The sequence below is a fragment of the Microcebus murinus genome, chromosome X, assembly GCF_040939455.1.
Source record: "Microcebus murinus isolate Inina chromosome X, M.murinus_Inina_mat1.0, whole genome shotgun sequence".
Lineage (NCBI taxonomy): Eukaryota > Metazoa > Chordata > Mammalia > Primates > Cheirogaleidae > Microcebus > Microcebus murinus.
Genome location: NC_134136.1, coordinates 94,306,118 through 94,325,690, shown reverse-complemented (window position 1 = coordinate 94,325,690; position 19,573 = coordinate 94,306,118). Strand labels below are relative to the sequence as shown.

Genomic DNA, 19,573 nt, shown 5'->3' with positions numbered 1-19,573 from the left:
TGAATCCTCTCGTGTCCTTCCTCATGCTCCCACCCCATCCCCGGCACCCGCAGACTCGCACAGGGCTGAGATGTTTTCATGTGATGCCGACGGGCTCCTCCAGTGGGAATTCTGAGGGGGGTCTAGGAAGAAGGCTGAGAAGTTCTTGAACTGAGCTTTGTTTGCCATCTTACCTCTCAGTTCTCTGCTCATGTGCCTCTGTGCGCTGCAGGTGAGACGTGCTCTCCTCACCAATTCCCACTGGCTTCTGGAACCTTCAGGACACTGATTCCATGCCCATGGCAGTGAACCCTTGCGGACTAGCGCTCTGCACTCATGATGCCCCAGCTGGGTGTGGAGCCCCACATCCAGAGGAGGACTAGGAAATGTGTTCATTGCAGAGGCGAGTCCCAATCTTCCTCCTGAAACTGGGAGGACAGAATCCGCTGAGTTGCTGATGAGTGTGGCTGTAATTACTTGTATTTGTGTCCAATCATTGCCTTATTTAAATGGCAGTAATGAGCTCAATGGAATAACCCGACCTAACTGCCTTTCAGACTAAGATCTTTTGAAGTCCCAATGGGGGCAGAGAGAAAGACCCTGCCACCTGCCCTGCCAGTGTGCTTAGTATTTGCATTTCATTTTTAACCCTTTAAATCTGACGCTGCACGTTGAGAAATGAAAGTGCCAGATAGTGCAGAACAAAGGGATGTGTGAGGATGAAGGTTATCCCTTCTCCCACCTGGAGGCCAAGGGGCTAGAAGCTACCCATGGCAAGACAGCAGGCCGGGAGGGGACATGCCCATTCACAGGCCTGGCCTCTGGTGCCACCCTGGTGTGGGCGCCCTGGCAGCACTTCCTCGAGGCCAGAATCAGTCCTGCCTCAGGAGAGGAAGTGGGGAGGGGATGGCACCCTCTTCCTCCGCATCAGGAAAGCACGTGTGTCCAGCTCACAGGCTGTCATTGCCCCAAATTAGGATAAAGCCCAGTGCCAAGGACACAAAAGTAGAAAGCAGGATTGGAAAGGACATGGGTAGACCGTGGTCTCCGTGGTCCCCGCCTGTAACTGTGGACTCACAGCCTTCGCTGTTTGCTTTGCCCGCAAATCCTTTCCCCCACGTTACATGTTGTGGTCTCTGTGGCACCCGCCCTATGGGGAGGTAACTGTCACTTCTCTGTACCACTGCAGCAGTAAAGTGGGCACGTTGGCCCTGGGCTGCAGGTGCCTGAAAGGCTTACCTGCTCCAGGGCCTGGTGGTGCCCTCAAAGCTCTCCCGTTGCAAGGGGACGGGCTCCACACCCCATGAGCACGGGGCACAAGCCAGGCTCACTCTCGGGGGTTTCTGCACCTTCGTTCAGTGAGTGCTCACAGGCAGCTCTCTGAAGGAGGTCCGACTGTGTCCCCATCGTGCAGATGAGACCAGGGCCTGGAGTTAGCGGCAGGGATGGACTGCCTGGGTTGGGCTCTGGATGCAGCTGGTGTTGCCTGGGGCTCAGTTCCCTTCCCTGCTCCGCCTCCTCCCTGGGAGTGCAGGGTCCTTTGGATGCAGCCTCTTGGGGCTGGGGAAGTGTGCAGAGGGAGTTAAGTAACCAAACCAGAACATGAAAGATGAATCCAGCGCCAAGAAGCAGACAAGGAGGAATCAAGGAACCGCGTGGCTCTCTGGGCAGGGATATTCTGGTATTTCTGACTGGTTCCCTGAGCGTCCTTCATGCTGGCCACCTTCCCCTGGGGCAACACCCCTGAGACTCCTGAAGGCCACATGCTGTCTTGCAGAGGTCCAGCACCCCATCCTCGCCCACTGGGACATCATCGACGGACTCAGGAGGACATCACATTGGCTGGGGGGAGCAGCAGGGCCAGTGGCTGCGCAGGAGAAGACTGGACGGGGCCATCAACAGGGTCCCCGTGGGATTCTACCAGAGGGTGTGGAAGATCCTGCAGAAGGTGAGCTTGGCTGCCTGAGGCATCAGTGCTGGGAGATGCACACTCCCGGGGAAAGGAACTGTCCCCCTTACTGCCTTGGTGAGGCATAGCAGCCCCTGCAGGTACCAGGTGGCATATAGCTGTAGAACAAGCAAACACACCACGCCAACCTTGAGTGGCTCACAGCCTGGGGCAGGGTTTCTCCACCTCGGCACATTCAGGGCCGAGTCATTCTCAGTTATAGGACTGTCCCGTGCCTTGGAGGATGGTGAGCAGCGTCCCTGGCCTCTCCCTGCTAGACGCCAGTAGCACCTCCTCCCCCAGCTGTGACAACCAAACGTCTCCAGATATTGCCAAGTGTCCCCTGGGAGGCAAATCCCCCTGGTTGAGAACCAGTAGGTGGAACCACAGCAAGGAAGACAAGGTGGCAGCCCAGGCTGTGTGCGACCAGCGTAGACATAGTTCAGAAACATAGAAAAGTCAGGAGAAAGGCAAGTGCTGAAGCAGGCGGGAAGGCTTTCGATGAAAACACTATAATGTAGATGACCCAAAACAGCCCCCGCAGGCCTGGGCCCTACAGTGTCAGTTCAGCAGGGGCCTGGATCAGGCAGGATCATTCAGGCAGGCATGATGTCCTGTTGTTTAGGGACATGACTGAGCTCTGCTACCTGCAGGGCACAGTTGGGTCCCGAGGGCATACAGAAATGGAGAGCTTCTAGTCTGGTCCCAGGTACCATGTGCCCTGGTGGCACAATCTCTCTCACACGCTGGGCCACCCCCCGCCTCTCCCTTGGAGACTCCCAGACCCCCACTGTGCTCAGTGCGGGCTTTCCATGGTGTTTCCCACATGCCTGGGGGCGCTGGGAACATGGGAGGTGACGCAGCTGAAGAATACGCCCACGCCCGCCTGAGCACAGGGGAGCCCGTCTGAACTCCATGGGGGGGGTAGCATCATGGGAAGACAGGCCCCCTTGTTCTCTGCTCCCCACATTCCATCTCCCTCCCACATTGGCCTCAGAGCATTTGTGTGCCTCCCTGGGCCCCACCAGAGCTTGTCTTTCCTTTTACACAGGGGGACAATTTAAAGCTCCTGTGCAAACCAAGACGGATTGTTTTTCCCCTAAACTATTTCTTTTTAGCTCGTTTCACAGTAGAAGAGAGAACAATAATCCCAGATGTGAGCACACGACAAGTCCCCCCAGAGCCACATTCAGTCCGTGTTCTTTCTGCAGTGGGGCCCTGGCCTGTTGGGAGCTTTTGGCCTCTGTATTTTGTGCTGTCCGAGGTCTTCCTCATAGCCGCTGCAGGGGTGCAAGGAGGTCAGAGCAGGCACCAGGGACTCCTGGTGCCCAGGGACCCACATGGGAACCAGCAGATGCCTCTGGTCCTCCGTTCTCATCCTCTGTTCAGCAAGCAGGAACATTTCCTGTCGCCCTGCCCTGGGGTTGCTGGGGACACCGCGCCCGGGACATTGGGATTTAGAAGGTGGCCAATTGGACCAGAACAAACTGTTCCTAGAAAATCGTCCCCACTGTTCCTGGGGCATCACATGCTTCCATCCGGACTTCCACTGGCCCGATACCAAGATGCTTTTATTATGAAAAAGCAGCATTTTGTGTTGAGCCGGCTCTTGGTATTTATATACATGGGTGTGCGTGTGCGTGTCTGTGCATGTGCTGGAGTCTTTTGTGATTGGTGCTTATTATAGAAATCTCAAAAATAGATGCCTGCAAAGGCACAGAAGCGTTACCTCACCAGCAGGAGCCATGAAAATCTCCCTTTATTACGGCACCAAAGGGGGCCTGGCAGCCACCAGGGCAGGGTTGCCGAGCGAGATGTGGAACCTCCAGGGAGGACTCGTCAGCTCCCCAGGGCATTGTTCGTTCAAGATCTGAAAGATGCCTCCTGCTTTCCCTAGAATCATTCCACCGAAAACACAGCCTGTGGGCAGTGAGAACAAGCTCTCTAAAAATAACTCTGACAGTCTGGCGTGCTCCAGCCCTCACGCAGGTTTCCAGGGCAGAGAGAGTGCTGTGTGCGCGTGTGTGCTCGTGCATGTGTGTGTGCACGCGCACGCACTTGTCATGTTCTGCAATGTCACTGAAATGTGTGTGTTCTGCCTCCAGTGCCACGGTCTCTCCATCGATGGTTATGTCCTCCCATCTTCAACGACCCAAGAGGTATGATGAGAAAAGGCCACATGCCAGCCCCTACCCCCTTCTTGCACTGTGACCACTGGTGCTCCTTTCAAGCTCGTCATGTGTAGATAGGCCATTTGTGGGTCTGAGCTTTTTAAGCCACTTAACCCCACATTTTGTGAAGCTTCTTTCCTGCATTTATTAGCATCACCTTTTCTCTCCTTTTCGCCTCAGAAACAGTGTTTCTGGGCTATCAAGCTCCTTAGATTTGCCCTGAGACCCCTTAAGATCCTCCAGAGAGAAAAGAGCCAAGCCCCATGTGACACTCACTGGCACCTTCTCTCCAGCTGAGAGCCGTCATCTTCCCTGGCTGACTGGTCCCCCGTTCGTTCTTTTAAAAATGGATTTTTTTTTCTTAGATTTTATCCCACCCAATGCAGCATGCTTTATGCTTCAAGGAATAATGAAGAAGAAAGAGATATAAAAAAAAATGGTCCCTGCTCCCTGGAAGCCACAGTGCACAGTTGAGGGTAGAGAAATGAGGCTAGGACAAGGCCAATTGACCCCCAGGGAGGGCTCCTGCTGGCAGGTTCACGACAGTGGCCAGAAAGGAGGAGCAGCTGAGCTGAGCCCCGACCCAGGCAGCGCAGTGCTCAGCCTTGGTTGCTTGGTTATCGGGCTGTGTCTGTGCCCGTCTCTCACTACTGGTCGCCTGCTGTCCCTTTGGCAGATGACCCCGCATGAGATCAAGTTCGCTGTCCATGTTGAGTCGGTGCTGAACCGTGTGCCGCAGCCTGAGTACAGGCAACTGCTGGTGGAAGCCATCATGGTGCTGACACTGCTCTCGGACACGGAGATGAACAGCATCGGGGGCATCATCCATGTGGACCAGATGGTTCAGACAGCCAACCAGCTATTCCTGCAGGACCAGGTGGGGCGCCAGGGCGGCCGGCTGGGCTGGCATTTGTCTCTGTTGAGGCTGGAGAGTCTGTGTCCAGTAGGAAAGAATAGCCACAGGTGGTGAAAAAATGTCAACCATTTGGTTAGAAAATGGCACAGTAGCCACTTGGGAAATCTAAAGACCTTTGGGGATGGACAGGCCTATCTCGGCATAGGTTTTAGTCCAAACATCACCGCTGGCTACGCATGTGGCCCTGGGTGAACCACTTACCCTGTTTGCACAATCAGGTTGGGCGGAGCTGTCTTCTCATTCGAGTCCTCAATGAGCTGCAAACTAAGGTCTGTGAAAACACAGCACAGAACCCAGAGGAGAAGCAGAACGCTTTCCCGGCATCCCTGGCTTTCTGCCCTCGTCATCAGCTTCCCCGAGGGCCTCGGGCCTCCAGCGACACTGCCCCTCACACACACCCACCCACTGCCACCACGTCGAGGCATGATGGGGCATGCGCATCCTGCTCATGTGTTCCTTCTGCCTTCTCCCGCTGCAGGTGTCAGTTGGAGCCATGGACACCCTGGAGAAAGACCAAGCCACAGGAATTTGCCACTACTTTTATGACAGTGCTCCGAGCGGGGCTTATGGGACCATGACCTACCTAACAAAAGCAGTGGCTTCGCATTTGCAAGAATTGCTACCCAGTTCAGGCTGCCAGGTGCAATAGGGTCTCCCCTGCAACAGAGTGTGACTACACTCTGAACTTGTCACATGCCCCCTAGCCTCCCTGGGAACTTTTTTCTGTCCCCCAAGATCCCCCCTCCCCCGGACTGTAACAAAAGCAGGTCCCATCAGAACTCTTACAGAGAGGATATGGCAGCACTAAAGCTGCGGCAAAGCCACAGGCTGAGCTGGTGAATCCTGTGCTCCCCAAGGAGCCCCCTGGGATCATCTTCTGGGTTGATTTCACTGGAACATTTGTCACAGCATCTGGTCTCACGGACTCTGAGGAGGAATTGGAAATTGGTATCTTTCGAGTGCAGAGTGAACTGAGAAGCCAGCTTAAATTGGCTCTTGCAGAGAGTTACAGAAATAGGTTCCGTGAGCTAGTGACACATCTTAAAGATGCAAAGATCTTTCCAGCAGCAGAAGCTAGACACCGGACCTTGACAAGGAGAATGGCTTAACAGGATGCAGTCTGTCTGTCTGTGCACTGCAGTGTTTGCCAAATAGAACAACTCTTTCTTTCTGTGGGATTTTGGTTTCCTTGTGCCTGACTCTCTTTCTTAGCCTCTCATGTTCTTGGCATGGCTGCCATCATGTAACATAATTCTCTATCGCCAAGATATAGAAAATCGCTACTGGTTAACTTTGGCTCATGGTCTGCAAGATTTTATCCTGGCTGCCCATGAACTAGGGGTTTTGTCTGGCTTATGAAAAGTCCCATATCTTCTGGAATCTATGGGGGGGGGGATGAATCCAACTGTCTTTATAGTCAGGCAAACTGCCGCGTTAGGGCTGGCGCAGCAGAGCTGGCCTGGAAAGACCCATGCCCACCCTCACCCTCATCACAGGGTGACGCCCTGGCAGCGATGCCTCCTCCTGCGCCGGGTGAACCATCCCGTGATGAGGATGAGTCAGCAGATGCATGGAAATTAGTGGTGTGTTCCCGAAGAAATAATGCTTCCCTCTTAAAAATAGAGCCAGGCTGGAGCTTAAACCCTCTTCATAGAAGCGCTGTCATCTTGAAGCTCTCAGGTACCTGTAGTTGGTGGCACTGATTTCAGAGGAGCAGAGATAGGTTCTGCCAGGGTCTGGCCCGTCTTTGACCAATGTCCTGGTGAATGGAGTTTCTCTCCAGACATTGTCTTACCTTGGGGTGGGGAGAAGAAACAAGAACGGGGAAAACAGTTTCTGTAAATAATAAGCCTTGAAACATGAATAGTCACTGGTGGCCAAATGGCACTCGGCCTGGTTGAGAGTGATGGGTTAGATTTATGGCAACTCTTTGCCTCCTAAATGGAAATGAGGCTATTGGACCATTCCTTGAACCTGTATGTGCAGGTGAAGAGATGACGACACTCTAGCTGCTTTGAGGGGCGTCACTATGCCCAGCACCCCTCAGAGCCAAGACGCAGTGCTGACGGTTATTCTCGAAGCAGAGGGAAGGCAGGAGATTCGGGTACCTGGCAGCTTCCCGGCAGAGTCTCTATTCAGGCCAAAGCGAATCCTCTGAATCCTCTGCAACTGCCCTGGGAGGGGCCATCTGGAAGATGTCCCAGTGTCCCTGGGCTTGGTGGTGTGCAGGTACCTTCATGTGGGACTGCAATGCCTTGGTTTCCATTTCTTCCAGCCACAATACTCTCTTTGCAGAGGTGCGGAGTAGTTGCATGAAGAAAATCCCCTGGAGTCCCTCTCAACTCCTGTAGCAGTGGACTCATGCCTTCCTGGCATTTGGTGGCACCCTGCAGTCACAGCCCCATGACAAGTGCACGGTGCCCCTGCCCCACCCCTGCGCCTTCCTGTAGGCCTCCAGCCCGGGGCCTTCTCCCCTCAAAAGCCCCCATCTGCATTTGCCTCTGAGGCTCCCTGGGGTCTCAGCTTCCCAGGTTTCCTAGTAGCATTTTCATAGCCTTTGTTTGTTGGGTATTTTTTTTGGGGGGGGGGCGTGGGAAGTGTTTTTAAGACATGCCTGACATAAACGGGAGTCAGAGAGTCAGTAATTCCTTGCCTCCCTGGTGGATCATCTCAAACACAGATAATGTAAGGAAGGTACAAGGCGTGAGCTTCCCCACCGCTTCTTGGGAGCAGCTCGGAAGCGTCAGAGCCCTCCCGACAGAGCCAGGTGCTAATTTAGAACAATCACCTGCCCGCCGATGACGGCAGAGCCGCAGCTGCTGTGCTGGGCGCACCTGCCGGGATGCGGCCGGGAGAGGAGCCATAACGAGCGGTTCAGCCGAGCCTCGAGCCACTCTTTTGAAAACTCTTCAAAATGAAATCCTGAAATAGGACTGCATTTCCACAGGCATCAAGCTGTCAGCTTCAAAGAAGGAGAACAGGCTTCTGAGGCTTGATCCCTTTAGCGAGCAGCTGAGGCCCTCGCCGAGGAGGGGAGCAAATGTTTGAGGTGCTGACACCAAGCGCGCCTGCGGGACTCGGTTTCCACGCCAGTCGGGGGTGGGCGCAAAGCAGCTTGGGCCTTGGGTCTGGGCTGGGGAGCAGGAGGTGTGTGTGTGGGGCTCTTTTCTATCTGCCCCCTCAGAGCTGAGAAGCTAGTTTTGGCCTTTGCTGGGGCTGGGCAGTTAGCGTGTTCTGTCTCGGAGGACAAGCCTGGGGAGCCAGGAACAAGCATTTCTTTTAACATCTTCAGTTGAAAAGCAGCTGGTGCCTCGCCCACTGCTCTCTCTGGCTCTGATTGAGGTCAGCTCAGCATCCCAGTATGACACTAGTGGCTCTGTGATCTTGGGCAGGTGAGGGGACCTCTGTGTGCCTCAGTTTGCCCATCTGCAAATGGGCAAGAGGCCTACAGACTGCACAGGACCAAGCATGGGGCAATGGCATGAAGTCCCCTAACTCCCCATCCTCTGGCAGTTGGGGAGGCCACAGGCTTCCTGCTTACAGGAAACCATGGTGGCATAGTGACATGGCCAGGGTCTCTTGGGGCGAGCATCGGTCAGAAGGGGCTGCTCTTTCCAAGAGGGGAGGAGAGGTTGCCCAGCCTCAGCTGCCCACACAGGCAGGATAGAAATGCTCCCTGTGAGGAAAAAGAAAAAACACCAGAAGATCAGGAGGCAGGAGACGCAGTTTGGCGGCTGATTGATGCCGTTTATTTCTGGCCAGGAAGACAGGAGGCTTGGCCTCCCTTGATGTAAATTGCAGCCCGACCAGCTCTCAGTTCTGTTGACTGACAAATAGCTTTTGTCTTTTCTGCTTCCTTGTTGTCAAAGGGTACAAAAGCCTCTCACCCACTCCCTTTGTGCCATTATCTTTCAAGGTGACTCTTGTGCTTTTGAAGTCCCTGCCATCTGCTCTGTGGCTCTGCATTTTGCAGAAGGTGAGAGCACCATGTTCCCAGAATGCCTTCTGTTCTCCAGACGTGGCTTCTAATAGCGCTGCTTGTGAGGGGGAAAGAAAGCAGTATTGTCACCCTCTTAGAGCCGAGTCCCCATTGTCTCCCTCAGAAAGCCACTCAGGAAAGCCAGGGCCTTGAGTTACCGAGAGAGTTCTCTGAGGGATGAGAAGACTTGAAACTGCAAGAGACTGTTCTCTAGCCTAATGCTTGGCATGTCCGACTAGGGGTTTGGGAGAGGGAGACATTCCATCAGAAAACTACTGTGGTTTTCTTTAAAGGAACATATGTGCAATTTTGGCACAAATGCCTTCTTAGAAGAGCTGGAATAATTGGAACCAATGAACTCTAAAGTCATGTGATTCGTTCTTCTGCCTTACTGCAATATACAAACTATTCTGAGAAATGAACGAATCCAACAGCATCTCTTCATACACACTCTGGGCCAGGTGTCACGAGGCACATGGAGATATGGCCAGGCGTGGTGGGGAATGAAAGAGCGTCTGTTTAGTTTTTGAAGGCCTCTGAGGAAAGACAGTCCCCAGGCTCCTGTGGTGAGTATTCCCAGCACTGGTCTAGCAGGACATTTGCATCTTGAACCCAAACCCCGTGTGGCATTGGCCTGTCTCCCAACGGGTGGCTGCCAGAGCCTTCCACCTCCAGCTGGTGTGGCCAAGGCGTCAACTCTGCAAAGGGCATGGCTTCAGGTTGTCCACACAGGCCCAAGCTGCATCTGAACTGGGCACAAGGGGATGGTTGTGCTTCCATGTCTCCTCTTTCAAAAGACCTTTCTGGATATAAACCCAGGATGGACTTTTGTCTTAATTCATTTGTGTTACTATAAAGGAATACTGGGTAATTGATTATGAAAAGTAGTTTATTTGGCTCACAGTTCTGCAGGCTGTACAAGAAGCATGGTGCCAGCATCTGCTTCTGGTGAGGGCTTCAGGAAGCTTCCACTCGTGGCGGAAGGGAAGGGGAGCCAGCATGTGTGGAGATCACATGGCAGGAGAGGAAGCAGGAGAAAGAGGAGGGAGGTGCCAGGCTCTTTTCAACAAACACTCTCGTGGGAACTAACACCTCATTACTGTGAGGAGGGCACCAAGCCACTCACGAGCGATCCGCACCCACAACCCAAACACCTTCCACTAGGCCCCGCTTCTGACATTAGGGATCAAATTTCAACATGAGGTTTGCAAGGACAAACATGCGAATTCCAGCAACTTGCCAAAGAGAAATCCCAGTAACTGGCTCTAATCTCTGTGCCACCTGTTGCCATTGTGTCCATGTTCTTATTTGCAAACAATAGAAACCAACTATGAGTGGGTTAAGTAGGAAATATGTTTATTAAAGGTTATTAGATAAGTCACATGGTTACCAGGCCTAGAGGATCCCCGGCCAGGACCCAGACCCCATATCACTCCTCGGTGCTCCCGGGCTCACACAGATACCCCAGGGCTGGATACTGTCACTGGGGCCATCACCTCTCCTCTTTTGGGCAATAAATGTAGAGGCTGTTACCTGTCACCAGGGTGGATTTCAAACAGCCACCAGCTGCCAATTGAAAGTGTTGGGCAGGTGCGTGCAGCGACTGAAGGCAGGTCAGAAAAGCCAGGTCTGAGAGTTCTGCCTTCTAAGGTGGAGAGGTGGCCAGCTTCATGATAGCAGGATCTCCTGAATGCAGGAAGGAGGTTCAGATACCAAACACCCCAAATTAAGTGTCTGCTCCAGCCAGGACTATTGGCTTTTAGTCTTCTGTCCAGAAAAGAAGGACCTGTGCCTCGACCTCTCGGACATCCGCCCTGGAGATGTGACAGAAGAGACACGTTTGCCCCTCGGGGAAGGGTGTGCACCAGGAGCAAAGAAGGGCGTGCAGGGACCCCCCAGGTACGTAGAAGTTGTCCCAGTGCCCACCTCTGGGCTCAAGGCAGGACAATTGTTTGTCCTCTTTTCGGGTAGAAGTGCTACCGAGCCGCAGTGGCTGGGTCACCCAGTGGCCAACCTCCCACCCCTGGCTTCCAAGGAGCTGGCCTGAAACAGCCCAGCGAAGCCCTGGGGAATTGCCAGCATTCCTCGCATTTTTCCTGATCGCCAGCCCAGCCCCATTAGACTTTCGTGGACCCTGAGTGACAGCCCATCTGGGACAAGATGCAAATGATTGTCACATCTTTTCTTCTAAGTCTTTAGCCAGCTGGGGGATTTAAAAATAAAGAATTGGAACCACTCATGATATAAGCCTCTCTCCTGACAATGTGAATAATTTCCCCCAGCTGTCACCAGAGAGTGTTCCCTGAGTTCTTGTAAGCATTCAAGTCACTCGGGAGGCACAGCCACCTAAGCGAGGAGCCCTTTCTGCCTCTTGCCTCCCTCTTCCTTCTAGAGAGGCAAGCAAGAGGTCACCTCTCCAGTTCTCTTTCCCTCATTAACCACAAGAGTTCTGCAGCCCAAGTGGCCCAGCAGGCTCCCAGGAGGCGTGGAGAAGGCACTGCACACACAGCCGGCGAAGGCAGTGCTTTGCACCAGAAGATGACGAAGCTGTCCTGAGTGGACCCTCGCGCTGCAGCCTGAATCTCCTTGGCAGGGCTCTGGGCTTTCCATCCCCTGAAGCAGCGACTCCACTTGCACTATGGCTGTGACTGCCTCCACCCCCTCGGTGTGGGCGCCTCTGTCCCTGGGTCCACTGATGGCACCAGGACAGCCTCTTGGCGCTGTGGGCACACACTGATGTGGCGGCCATTGGCTGGGCTGCGTTAGGGGGGTCAAATTCGAGCCCGGACAGGGGAAGGGTTCACTCCGAGCAGGGGGCCAGCAGGGGCCTGGCAGAGTCAACCGTGCCGCCGCTGGGGGTGTGGGGCAGCAGCAGGGAGTGGAGCCACAGAGCACACGGGCCCAGCACTGGGGACTGCCAGCTCTTGGCCAAGGAAACACAGGGCCTTCCTGGGCTCAGGAAGGGGCCGAGAGGCCAGAGCAGAGCTGCTGTTTTCTGTCCCTCGCTGCCAGGTCCCCTCCGCCAGGCCCAGCCCAGCTTGCGTAGCCACGCGAAGGGGAAGAGGGACGTGTGTGGCGCATTGACCCCTCCAAGCCCCCTCTTGGGTCTGTTGGGCTCCTCAAAGCCCATCCTTGAGTGAAACACTCACCTGCAAAAGGAGGCAGACCATGGGGACAAGCTTCTCCATATGATCCATCAGTATTGGGCCATGTTCTATGGATGTCAAAGCACCGTGCTGGGTGGGGACAGGACGGCTGGGCAGGGCCAAGGCCATCTCTGTGGCTCACTGCAGCTTAGCCGAGGGGGCTGAGAAACCAACCCCTGACCCCTCCTCCCTCTCCCTGCCCGAGACAATGAACAGTGAACAATGAAATGTGTCATGTGTCTAGGGACAGCATGGACAAGAATAAAGCAGAGAAAGGGGCAGGGGGTGTGGGCAAGGGAGAGACTGTTACTCATGGTGGCTGGAGAAGCTCTTTTGTAGGTGGGATTTGACGGGAGACGTGAAGGAGGCGAGGGCCGGAGCTTGTCACAAGTCACTGGGAAGTTTGAACAGAGGAATGACGCAATCATTACCGGCCCTTCCCAGGGAGATTGACTGGAAAGGGAAGCTGGGGGGGGGGGGGTGGCAGCTAGAGGCAGAGGAGGTGGTGGCCTCATCCCACAGCAGGCTTGGAAGGCCTGTATCTGTGAGGGGTAAGTGAGGAAGGTGACAAGACCCCAGCATCTGAGCTTCCTTCCACCCCTTTGGAGCACCTGACAGCCTCTGGGAGCAGCCCCTGCATGGCTGCTGTTCAGGGTAAAGAATCTGGTGGCTGGAAAATGGAGGTGACTGAGGAGAGAGGGAGAGCAGCTCTTCCTGCTCCCGTCCTCAGCGCCTCCCCGTCTCAGGCCTGCACCCCCATGCGGTCCCGTGCTGTGTGCACGTGCACACGCAGACACGGGGCCACCGCCCTCGGTGCACGGGACAGCAAAGGAGACAGCAGTGGGATCGGTCCCCAGGGCTCCCTCGTAGCCTCACCATCACCTGCTCTCCCCCGCCTCTCAAATGTTTTCCCTGTCGCAAACCCAGTGGACGTCACATCTCTTCTCTGACATCCACCTGCCCTTCAAGCAGGGACCTCAGGAGGCAAGAGTTGCAGACTGTGGGGCCGAGGCCTGGAGAGTTCCACAGTCTTCACATTCTGCAAGTTGTGCAAAGGCTGCTTCCTCTGCACTTTATATAGATGTGCTGTGCTGGGTTTTAAATTTGACACATTTCTATTTTTAAACTTCAAAAAAGCACAATCGAAAAAAAAGAAAGCAAGAAAGAAATGTAGTGAGTCATCTGCTAGAGGAAGGAGCGGTGCTCCCTGCTGGGAGGTGGGGTCAGGGGACATTGCAGGAGGCTGGCCAGGCTGTGTCCCGAGCACAGGGAGAGTGGGAACATGAGTGGAAAGAGTTGAGGCCGAGAGGTCCGGTGCTGAGGAGTCCCTGGGATAAGTGACTTTGTCCCCCGCGGTCCTTCCATCTGGCAAACCTCAAGCCTGCTGGAAAAGCAAAGGCATGTGCTGGTCAAAGGCACACCATCGTCAGCTCCATCTTGCTGGGTACGTGACCATTGTCAGCACCAGGAGCTTACAGACAGGGAACCTGAGGCTCAAGAGGGCTCGTGAATGCCATAAATTCGCCCATGTTAGTGGCAGATCAAGACAGAAGCTCATTTCCTGACTCCATGTTTACCTACATCTGCGCAAAGAACGTGGCATTTCTCTAACAAATTTAACTCGGAAAAAAGACTCATTTTCTTGGTTTACATGGGTTTGGATGGTAGCTATGAAGAGAAATTGAAGGGGAAGGGAGTGCTTGGCTTGGCGCGCAGGGATCAGAAAGGCTGGTCCAAATCGTGCTTGCAAGTGGGCTGCCAGCGGCTACACCCACGACAGACCCGACTTGCTGGAAAGGGGGGGAGACGCTTGTGCAGCGCAGGGTGTCGGGCGGCTGAGTCCCTTAGCTGCTCCTAGTCCATCTCTCCAGCTGCATAGTGGGGACACTAGGCCCCGCTCCCCTCTCTCAAAGGGCCCATTTCCAGGTCAGACGAAATATGGCTCGTGCTTTGGAACCTGCAAAGCTCTTGATGAGTGTCTGCTGTCACATGGACACGGCCACCCTGAGACCGTGAGCAGGTGGTCAGCCTTGGACAGAATTGAAACACAGGCAGCATTTGGCCTTATGCCTTGCACATCGCTCTGGCCACCTCCTGGATCCCTGGCCCTGTCACCACCAGGTGCTGGGGGGCAGACAGGCCAGAATTCTGACCACCATGCTGCCGCCTAGAGCTGGGCACTCTTTGATTACACATAGTACCTTGCTGCCTCAGTTTCCTCCTCTGTGAAATGGGATGGGGATTATATAAACTGTCTTCATTTGGTGGTTCCAGACATTAACAAGATAACGTCATGCTAATGTTTATAAACCCTGGGCACACAGCAGAGGCTCAGTAGACAGTGGCTGCAGCCACTCCCTGCCACCCTGATAGTGGCACCCACCGAGATCTGTGGGCTCCTGGTCACCCGCAAGAGGAGCCCAGTGTGGTTCTGAAAGTGGGCTCTGGGTTCAAATGGGTGACTTCTGGGCCACCTGGCCATGCATGGGAAGTCACCCTTGGAGCTTCATTCCTCACAGGTCAAATGGGGCTAAGAGTGCTCACCGTGGAACGTTTGGGGGGACCATTGAGGATGCGTCCATTTTAAAGGAAGAGCGAGAGAGGTCTGTGAGCACTCGGGCCTGGCACACCCAGGAAAAGCCCGATTGCGGTGCCTGCCGAGGACATCTGGAGAGGTTGAGAGTGCTGCCCTGAGCTTCTCCCTCCCCCAAAGCAGGGCTCCGTGATGCAGAGCAAGGACAAAGCAAGGCGGACAGAGGCAGGTGGTGGCACTTTTGGGAAGAGAAGCAAAGAGCTTAAAAGGCTTTTCTTCATCTTTAACCTCTGAATTCCTTCTTCCTCTTGGCACTTGCCACCAAAGGGCCTGGTGTTGCAAAGGGGTCCGGAGCCGCTTCCCTCACTGGGGTGAAGCACGACTGCACTTATTAGGAGGGAGAGAGCCTGCGATGGGGGCCGCCACGGGGAGGCTGAGGAGCAGGCCTTGCCTTTTGTCTGGGCCACCAGGAACCCTCAGGACACATAGGTGGCCTAGCCCATGGGTGGCAACCACAGAAAGCTGGGGCCAGGGAACTGGCAGCAAACAGTGCCGCTTTGCTGCTCAGCAGCCTGAGAGCATGAGAGCCGCCTGGCGCCCCGGGTGGCTCGGGGCGCTGGTGCTGGCACTGGCCTGCCCGCTCCAAATCCTGGCACGCTGCCTCCCGCTCCCCCACCACTGGGCGCAGTGATAGCGCCTGTCCCCTGCATGCCTGCGGCGAGGATTGCGTGCATTAATATTTTTAAAGTGCTTGGATACCACTTGGCACATAGCAAGTGCTAAATAAATGTTTAATTAAAAAAATAGATAGTGGGGAGAAGGCTCTTGGAAGCGAGCAAACATTCTATAAGTTCCTCTTTAAGAAGAGCCCTGAATGCCTTGTCCCCCGTCCTGTCATCCTGTCGCCAGCCTCCCTCCCCTGCTGGGGCCGAAGAAAGAAGCCCGAGGGCCTGGTTGCTCCCAGCCCTGCCGGGAGGGTTTGTATCTCACCAGTCACATGCGTCTTGGTGACAGCTCTAACCTGTGGAATTCTCAGCTTCTGAGCCAGACAGCATGCTGGGCAGGTGACAGGGAGAGAGGTGGGGGGTAAAAGCCCACAACCTCCCCGCCTGCCATCTTTGCAGCCTAAGTGCAGGCTGGCACCGCTCAGACCTGTCTGCTCCCAGGACTCCAAAAGACAGGATCGCAGGAGTGGACAAATTCCTCAGCAATCTCTCCAGATGCTTCCAGCTGCACACCATAGGCTGCCTGGCCCACCAGTGGCTCCAACAGTAAAGACATCGATCATTCCAGGGAAGAAGCGTGGAGCTGGGACGGCACAGGGTTCCTTCAGTGGCTCAATAGCGTCATGAAGGACGCACACCCTTCCCATCTTTCTTCTCCATCAGAGAGGTGTGACGCTTTCTTGTCTCATGGCTGCAAGATGGCTGCCACAGCTCCAAGCATCACACCCTTAAAAGTTAACATCCCAACCAGGAAGGGAGGAGTGAGGCTTTCTGGGGCTTCTCTCTCTCTCTCTCTCTCTCTCTCTCTCTCTCTCTCTCTCTCTCTCTCTCTCTCTCTCTTTCTCTCGCCTGTTAGCCTCCATCAACCCATGCCAGGTGGGGAAGTCTTTCCCAGACACCCCCTGGAAGACTTTCCCTTACTTGTAACAACTAAGTCCCATGCCCATGTTAGTCTATCGCTGGCAAAGGCTATGAGGATCCACAGGACCAATATGGAACTACTGTGCTTCAAAATCTAGAACTACTGTGTGCCTGGGGAAAGGAGCCACCTTCTGAGACCTCACCTGCTAAACACCTGCACAAAACTCAGGTCCTGTTGGTGAGGGAGGAGGCGGCTGGCTGGGCAAGCTCGGGTCTGCCGGGAGCAGTAGCCTCCTAGGCCATCCTGTGGCCCTTCCACACTTCCCGAAGCTTCCTGTGCCTTGTCGAGGGCTCTCTGCATCAGTCCTGGGCTGGGAGAAGGCAGGCTAGGGTGCCTGGCAGCATGGGCAGGTCTAAGTGCCAACAAAAATATCCCCACACTGAAGCCAGATGGGGCACACGGGGACAGAGCACGTGGGGAAGGAAGAAGGCAAGACAGGGTGGCCCGAGCTGATGGAAATGAAGTAGAAGAGCCTGGTGAGGGGCATGGCGCACTACAAGCACTATAGAAGATGTCACCTGTGACATCTTCCCTAGAACTGCCACCTGCATCACTTATCTCCATGTACTTTTGAGGAACCTGAGCCCCGTCCATGCTCTGGGGACTGTAGCAGCTTCCCACCTCTGTCTGCACGTTCTCTGGCCATCAGAGCGTGTCCTTGGCAGGTCTCCCATGTGGCAAGGCGCTCCCTTGGGTTGAGGGCAGGCGGTGAGGTGGATTAAGGCCTGGAGAAACCTCTGTGGGGACATCCCCCTTCGCCACCATGGGCCCGCCTTGCTGTGGCTGCGGAGCCGCAGTCTCTGTCACAGACAGGCCCCAGCAGGCCACACGTCCAGGGCAGGGAAGAGCCCAAGCAGGCACCGGGCACGTGGTGAGCGGCATTTCCCGAGCCCAGGTGACTTGGCAATAAGGCACCGATGGAGGGTTGGTTATCTGAGTTACGATCAGGAAATATTAGGGTTGGAACAGACCCCTCGGCCCCGAGCCCACCACTCACTTGATGCTTCGGAGCCGCTCAGAGCATTCCCCCATCGGCCAGGGTCTCCCTGCATAGATTACATCCGCCAGTCCCAGTTACGCCCCGGCCTCACCAAACATGGTGACCCGTTGTCATCAGATGCCTTCGCTCTGTGACACGCCTCGTGCTGTGCACTTCCCCTCGTGTATGCACTATGGCAAAAAGAAAGAATTTTTGAATGGTGGAAAACTAAGATGAAAAGGCCCCATAGAGTGTTAAGAGGAGTGAGAGGGAAAATGCCCACCTGGATGTGTCAGAGCAAAATTTGGGAATATGAAAGGTGGAGAGCAAGTTCTCACAACTTAGATAAAGAACACAACATGTCACAGGCAAACGAGCGGGAATCTGACTGTGTTTTGCTAAAACTTGGGGGCTAGAAGACAATGGAATAATGTTTCCAAGTATTTCAAGAAAAGAACGTAACACCTAAAATTTCCTTTCCAAACTGTCATTGACACATGAGGGCCTGATAAAATATTCTCAAGTTCCACAGGCCTCAAAGGTTGGTCACATGAAGCCCTGTGCCGAAGTGAATTTAGAAGGCAGTTCTTAAATAAAAGAGATGTATGAATGAAAAGTGGCCAGTTGCCTTGGTAAAATTTCTTATTGTCTTCAAAGAGTAGCTAAGACCAAGGAAAAAGAACAAATATATTCATAATCACCCAGAAAGCATGAAAAGTTTAGGTAAAATCAGCAGGATAGAATTTGAGGGGGTGGTAGACACCACAGGACGTGAAAGTTTGCTAATGTTCTTTTCATAGAAGGAGTGAGAAAGATATCAATTCAAAAAAAAAGTAAGTCAAGAAATATAGAAACACAGAAAGCTCCGTCCTGAAGTCAGGATGGTGTGTCTGTGTCTGTTTGTCACGCATTGGCTTGTAACATAACCCAAGTCTGTAACATACTGCAATGGTGTGTATCACACGCTGCAAACGGGAAGGCTAAGGCACAGAAACACAAACTGGGGGACGGGCCACAGCACAGATGGAGACGTTCGGAATGAGCCACAGAGTGCCATGATTACTATAATGACAATGGACCACGCTCACTTGCAAAAAGATGAATGTTGACAGACTGGGTTAATATAGAAAGATGTGTGCTGTTTCTAAGCATAGGAACATGAAAGGTTGAAAGTAAAAGGATGAAAAAAGACCCGTCAGGCAAATGTGAACTGAAAGAGCTGCTATCATTGTGTCACTGTCAGGTACAATAGACTTCGGGACCAAAAGCAGTATTAAGGATGAAAAACGTAACAACATGATGATCAAAGATTAAATTCACCAAGAAGAAATTTCCATTTTAAACATGTGTGTACCCAATAAATAACTTCAAAATAAATGAAGGAAACATTGATAAAACTACAAGGAGAAATAGGTGAATCTATCGTCCTAGTGGGAGATTTCAGCATGTTCGTTTGCCTACTGAGAGCTCAAGCTGACCAAAATGTCATGCAGGACACAGAAGAGCCTAATGACACAATTAACAACCTTGATCTAATGGTCATATAGACAGGTCTGCACAAGAACTTGAGAATACACATTTGGACTCCCCAAGCATACTTGAAACATTAAAATTCTGAGTATTTACCAAGCCAGGAAGAAAGAATCAATTTTTAAAAATAAATATCATACAGACCACGATCTCTGCTCTTTAAAAAGGTAAATAATCCCAATATATTTGGAAAAATTTGTTTGAATTGCTAAATAATTCATAGAGTAAAGATAAAATCACATGAAACTTTTAATATATCCAGAAGTGAATGAAAATGAAAATGCTACATGTCAATACTTGTGAGATACAGAAGAAACAGTGATTTGAGGGAACTAATAGCCTAAATAATTATATTAGAAAAGAACACAGCCTTAACATTAATGGACCAGGTTTGCATTTTAAGAAATTAGGGGCCAGGCATGGTGGCTCACACCTATAATCCCAGCACTCTTGGAGGCCAAGGTGGGAGGATCGCTTAAGGCCAGGAGTTGGAGGTTACAATAAAATGAGCTGTAATTGGGCCACTGCACTCCAGCCTGGGTGACAAAGTGAGACTTTGTCTCTTAAAAAAAAAAAAAAAGAAAAAGAGAGAGAGAGAAGGGAAAGGACATCAAAGATAATAAAAATGAGGGCAGATTATTGAAATAGAAAACAAAGATAAAAGACAGATCAACAAAGCCAAAGGTTAGTTCTTTGGGAGAAGTAACAAAATAGATAAATTTCTGTGAAGATTGTTCCAGAGAAC

At 53.1% G+C, this 19,573-nt stretch overlaps 2 protein-coding genes across 4 annotated transcripts in view; both read left to right on the top strand.

The window, feature by feature from the left end:
* The window catches only part of PHKA2 (phosphorylase kinase regulatory subunit alpha 2), a 78,745-nt gene extending 72,553 nt beyond the window's left edge, over positions 1-6,192 (top strand). For all 3 annotated transcript variants that reach the window (XM_012784674.3, XM_012784673.3, XM_012784675.3), the window contains 4 exons: positions 1,757-1,927; positions 4,033-4,086; positions 4,775-4,975; positions 5,493-6,192. In XM_012784674.3, the coding sequence (XP_012640128.1) occupies positions 1,757-1,927; positions 4,033-4,086; positions 4,775-4,975; positions 5,493-5,663 (597 nt within the window). In that variant the 3' untranslated portion in view covers positions 5,664-6,192. The remainder of the gene's footprint in view (positions 1-1,756; positions 1,928-4,032; positions 4,087-4,774; positions 4,976-5,492) is intronic.
* RS1 (retinoschisin 1) overlaps positions 1-19,573 on the top strand; it is a 284,554-nt gene that overhangs the window by 80,175 nt on the left and 184,806 nt on the right. The window lies entirely within an intron of this gene.